At 32.1% G+C, this 5,009-nt stretch overlaps 1 protein-coding gene across 2 annotated transcripts; it reads left to right on the top strand.

Annotated features, from left to right (window-relative positions):
* Positions 1 to 437: 437 nt before the first annotated feature.
* On the top strand, positions 438 to 4,570 carry LOC145125704 (acyl-CoA hydrolase 2-like). 2 transcript variants are annotated; one of them, XM_079061128.1, is made up of 17 exons: positions 438 to 557; positions 660 to 752; positions 1,224 to 1,294; positions 1,391 to 1,472; positions 1,541 to 1,578; positions 1,696 to 1,821; positions 1,927 to 2,004; positions 2,140 to 2,227; positions 2,571 to 2,683; positions 2,784 to 2,846; positions 2,918 to 2,973; positions 3,062 to 3,157; positions 3,251 to 3,307; positions 3,607 to 3,708; positions 3,886 to 3,934; positions 4,103 to 4,171; positions 4,268 to 4,570. In XM_079061128.1, the coding sequence occupies exons 1-17, from the start codon at positions 542 to 544 to the stop codon at positions 4,355 to 4,357; spliced, it is 1,287 nt and encodes a 428-aa protein (XP_078917254.1). In that variant the 5' UTR covers positions 438 to 541; the 3' UTR covers positions 4,358 to 4,570. The 2 variants fall into 2 exon arrangements, with proteins under 2 accessions (XP_078917254.1, XP_078917255.1); XM_079061129.1 differs by lacking the exon at positions 660 to 752.
* The last annotated feature ends 439 nt before the right edge of the window (positions 4,571 to 5,009 follow it).

Genomic DNA, 5,009 nt, shown 5'->3' with positions numbered 1-5,009 from the left:
TTATTATTTTAATATGATTGAGGTTTTTATAATTAATAGTGTTTTTAATAAGTAATACATACCTTGATTAAGATAGATGTGATTTTCCACTTGTTTAATAACCTTGATTAGAGCTTTCGTGCTGATAACGTGTTATGAATTAAGCGTAATTAATGTAACTATAAATCAAACCAAACTAGTAAACTTTGATAAAAACTTTAATTGAGAAGAAAGAATATTTAGAGAGAATATGAAAGTTATATCTCTTATAACTTTTGGTGTATCACATTCTTTACAATGGAGGGGTATTTATACTACAAATTTTACTAACATATAATTGTAACTAGTTAGAAATGTTGACAAATGTACCATGCACCAATTATTATGTCATCTACCAATTATTTACAAAACCATATATATATATATATATAAACCAAAATAGTAATCGTTACTGTACACCTACCCCACTCTCCCACTGGTTCACCGTTCACTCATCGTATATAACTATATATTATACGACAAGCACAAAGCCTGCTACTCCGAGCTTCTTTGACATCCCAAAATGGATTCTGAAGCAGGTATATCCAATGAGTAAACCCGAATTCCTCATATTTACCAATATATGTATCTATATCCTGAAATTTGACTTTGTGTCTGCTAATTTGCGTTTCTGAATCAAGTGATCGAGTTTCTAGGGGACGTGCCCGCGCTTCAGAGACTTCCGAGCTCGTCTATTAGGAAAATTGCTCAACACGTTATCGTTAAACATCATAGTAGTTTTCCCAATCTATAATTTCGAATTTAGCAGATTTTGTTTTTATTGTTTGATTCTAGTGTAAATTTTGTTATATTAAGCTTTGATTTGGATGGTATGAGTAATTCTAAACTGTACATTCGATATAATTTTGAAGTTTTTGAGAAAAATTGGTAGCTAGATTAAAAACTATAATAGGTGTTTTTATAGAACTTGCAATTAATTTGAAACCGGACTTTCTAGGTTTGGTATGAAAAGTCAAACTTGTAGGTTTTTTTAGAACAATGGATTTTTTTGAATGTGTTTCAGTTAGTGTTGAAATAAGGGAAGGTTTAAGTGCCCTTTTTACTATATGTTGAAGACTTATAATCCACTACTTCCACAATAAGGCTCACTTTGACTTTTGAAAATGGAGTAGACTGTAGACTACTTTTCCACTAGTTATCACGTTTTGACACAATGTATGATTCCTGGATGCTTTATTTTGAAGATTCTGGAGAGTATGTGTTCAAAGAAGAAGGGGAATCTGGTGGTGGAACTTACTTTATTTGGGAGGGCGTGGTAATTTTTTTTAATCCTGGACAATTAATTTAATGGTTAATCAATTGATGATCACACATAGCCTTTAAGTATTCATTGTACTATTTACTTTTGCAGGTGGAAGTCTCCAGTCAATTTCCTGCAAGTAACCATGATTCTCAAGTTTTCGAGTGGAAAAAGTTTGATTACTTCACCCAAAGTGAGAGGCTATTTAATATAGTCCATTTTTTTTTTTTTGCATATTTAAAGCATAGGGCTATTTTGCAGGTGAATGTGGTGGTCAAGATGTGATTGCTTTGACTAAGGTACTTGATATGCTTTACTTGTAACTTGTAAGTAATTTTCTATATGACATGCTGATCTGGCATAAAACATTCTCAGATCTACAAAAAGCTTAACACTTTGAGTATGGTTACTTACAGCTGACCTGCTTAATGCTACCCTACAAATATAGTGACTTGATGAATCCAAAATCAATTTGGAGTGCAGATATGAACCTTGAGACATGGGCACCTGTGGAACACATATTGTCCTTGGACCCACTGGAGGTATGTGACATATTTAGAAAACTTGCATGATTTCTTTGTTTTCTGAACAATTTCTTTTGCCATTATGTTCAAGTTATCAAGTCTTTATGAAGTTTATTTGTGAAGGTGAACACATTCAGAGGAGTCACCTTAAAAGGAGCTCCAAAATCTGCTAAAGTGTATGGAGGCCAGTTTATGGGACAGGTATGAATATCTCTGTGTTTCTATTTGGATCTGCTAGCATTACACACAGTTTTTGGTGATTATGATTGATTATACAGCTTCTTCAATATTCTTCTATATATGTTTTCTCATGTTCTTATGATCAATAATGTTCAGGCATTGGCTGCAGCATCAAAAACGGTTCATTTTCTTAAGATTTTACATAGCTTTCATGCTCACTTCCTTCTTCCAGGGGATGTAAATGGTAAGTCGGTTTCTTTGTAATTTAATACATAAACAACAGCAAGAAATAGCAATGTACCTTTATATATTTGTGTATTATTATCGCATTCTATTTTAATTTCTTTGTATTACAGTATTGTTCTTCCAAAAAATTTGTTATTGAGGCATTGTAGTTTGAAAATTCTACCCATTTATGACAGTGCAGTTTTGTTTGTATATGAATGATATTGCTATAATCGGGTAGAGTTTCTAAAGTAGAATGCTGGAAAAGGAAGAAATGAAAGTAGTACATTGGTATTTATTGCATTTAACCCTTTTATTTTCATAATATTATGAGACAAATATGCTACCTTGATGATTTGCAGTTCCAATTATATATGAAGTTGATCGGGTACATGATGTGCATAATCTTGCTACAAGGAGGGTGAATGCAGTACAAAAAGAGCGTATTGTCTTCTTTTTGATTGCTTCCTTTCATGTATGAAACATAATATTAATAACTCATCATTTCTCACTTTTCTTTCATGTATGTATGTATGTATGTATGTATGTAATGATTGTTGTTCTTTTTATGACAGAGGGGAGAAGAAGGTTTTGATCACCAAGAACCAACAATGCCTTCTGTGCCTGACCCTGAAGAGGTAACCAAATACTCTTTTTTGGATTATTTTTTTGTTTTTTTTTAATAAAAAAAAAAATCATATGGTTGCAGCTTTTGCCAAAGAGTGGATTAGAAGAGGGTGTTAAGCTTTCACGTGATCATCTCAGGTGAGATTGTTTTTTGATGATGAGTTTTTCACACATAAATTCATGTTCCCTTTTCTTACTTGTTAATCATGGAGAAATTGATGAACAGGAGCCAAGTTTCCACTCCAACTTTTGTCCCATGGCCTACAGAAATCAGGCCTTTGGATCCTAACATTTATACCCGCCACACTACACGCCCTGCAAGGTTGTTTCTACTTATATTTATTACATTCATTTTTAATTTTAAAAGATGACTAATTCTTAGTTGTATTGTATTTAAAACTAAAATGTATTGCAGTGTGAGTTACTGGTTGAGAGCAAAAGGTAGGCTTCCAGATGACCAGGCTTTGCATAGGTGAGAGACTCTTTCAGTCCATCACTTTTTTGATAATATGATATGATAGGTGCGGAGGGCATTTACATCTTTTCCACGTATGAGAGATTGACGTGTTATGTCATGTCCTGAAAATGAACAAAGGAGTTTTGTAGGCATCTTCTAATTATCTTTAATGTAAATTACATAAATGGCCCATGTGCTTTCTGACTTTCACCAAACCTTTTTTCAAATCGATATGAAAGTTTCACACAAGGACCCACCCACGTTGAAAAAAATTTCTATTTTTGGTAAAAATAAGAAAGCTTGCAAATAAACAGGTGTGTAGGGGCATACTACTCGGATCTGCTATTCATTCAAATCAGTCTAAATCCACACCGCAGAGAGGGCATGCTTCCATCTTCTATTAGTCTCGACCATTCGTAAGTTAATAATACATCATTTACACTTTTGGTCCCTCAGTATAGCTGATTTTTTTTTCTTCCACTTTTTCTCCCAAAAAGTTTTCTCTTGCAATTTTTGGTCCTTATTTGAGTTTTTTGTTATCTTTTTGGTCCCCTATTTCAAGTAAAATAACTTTTACTTTTTTTTTTTTTCAGGATGTGGTTTCATAGGGATTTTAGAGCTGATGAGTGGTTACTATACGTGGTAAGTATCACTATATATATATATATATATATATATATATATATATATATATATATTTTTGTGGAATAAAGGTGCTACTTAATTAATGTACACATTATTAATTAATTATTTATCAATCATTTACACATTTGGAAAATGGTTTTGTTTTTTGAATTCACTACTACACAGATTGATAGTCCTACTGCTTACAATGCAAGAGGCTTTTCACGTGGTCAAATGTTCAATAGAAAGGGAGAGGTAACAATAGCAACGTACTTTACTCTTGTAAATACTAAATAATGCTACCAAATTGTTATTAATTATGGTAATTTTAATTTTTGGTGTTGCTTGCAGCTTGTATTGTCCGCAATGCAGGTGGGAGTTGTTAGGAAAATAATAAACACACAAAGCTCTATTTCTGCTACTACTGCATCCAAGCTATAATTAATTTAATTCCTCTAAACAAGCTGTTGTATCAATTATCAATTATGATTATTTTTTCTCTATTGGAATCTATGATACAAATCACAATTCACAAAGTTTAGGTTCATCTACATGTTACGTGCATTGTCGAGGGACCAATGTTGTAAATAAGCATACGTCAATAAATATGTTGAAGCTCAAAATATTGTTTAAATATACTATCATTTGTCACAACTTTCAATAAGTCTTCATTCAAAGCATTTTACATAGCTTGCATACACAATGGTTTTCTAAATATGCATCTTTTAGTATTCAGAAAAAGATAAAGACTTAAAATTTACTCTCCAAAACAAGGTGTTTGTTCATGACAAGTTTACAACATCCAAGATCCTACCACACAAATTTGTAGAACATATAATGTAAGGAGATTTGGGGAAGAATATATACTGAAAACCAAACACCAAAAAGTGTAATATGGTAAATCTCAAAAAAAAAAAAAAAAAAAAAAAAAGTAAAAGATTCCTTTTTTACTAATCGGATAACTCCACACTAAATCAAACACTTACAATGCTTTATATCAAGTTGGAATCATTCCAACAAAGCTAACTGGTGATCTATATATGTAAATGGAGGGAGGAGTGATGAATTCTTACTATTGTTTTTCAAAATAAAG

The sequence above is a fragment of the Lactuca virosa genome, chromosome 7 (genome assembly GCF_052849685.1).
Source record: "Lactuca virosa cultivar CGN04683 chromosome 7, Lactuca_virosa_CGN04683_v6, whole genome shotgun sequence".
Lineage (NCBI taxonomy): Eukaryota > Viridiplantae > Streptophyta > Magnoliopsida > Asterales > Asteraceae > Lactuca > Lactuca virosa.
Note: the sequence above shows the minus strand (reverse complement) of the source record. Positions and strands in the feature narration are given on the sequence as shown.

Excerpts from the sequence above, each read along its gene's own strand:
- LOC145125704 (XM_079061128.1), top strand. Across the intron at positions 1,579-1,695 it reads ATGTGATTGCTTTGACTAAG|CTGACCTGCTTAATGCTACC; the intron begins GTACTTGATATG and ends GGTTACTTACAG. Across the intron at positions 4,172-4,267 it reads TGTTCAATAGAAAGGGAGAG|CTTGTATTGTCCGCAATGCA; the intron begins GTAACAATAGCA and ends TGTTGCTTGCAG.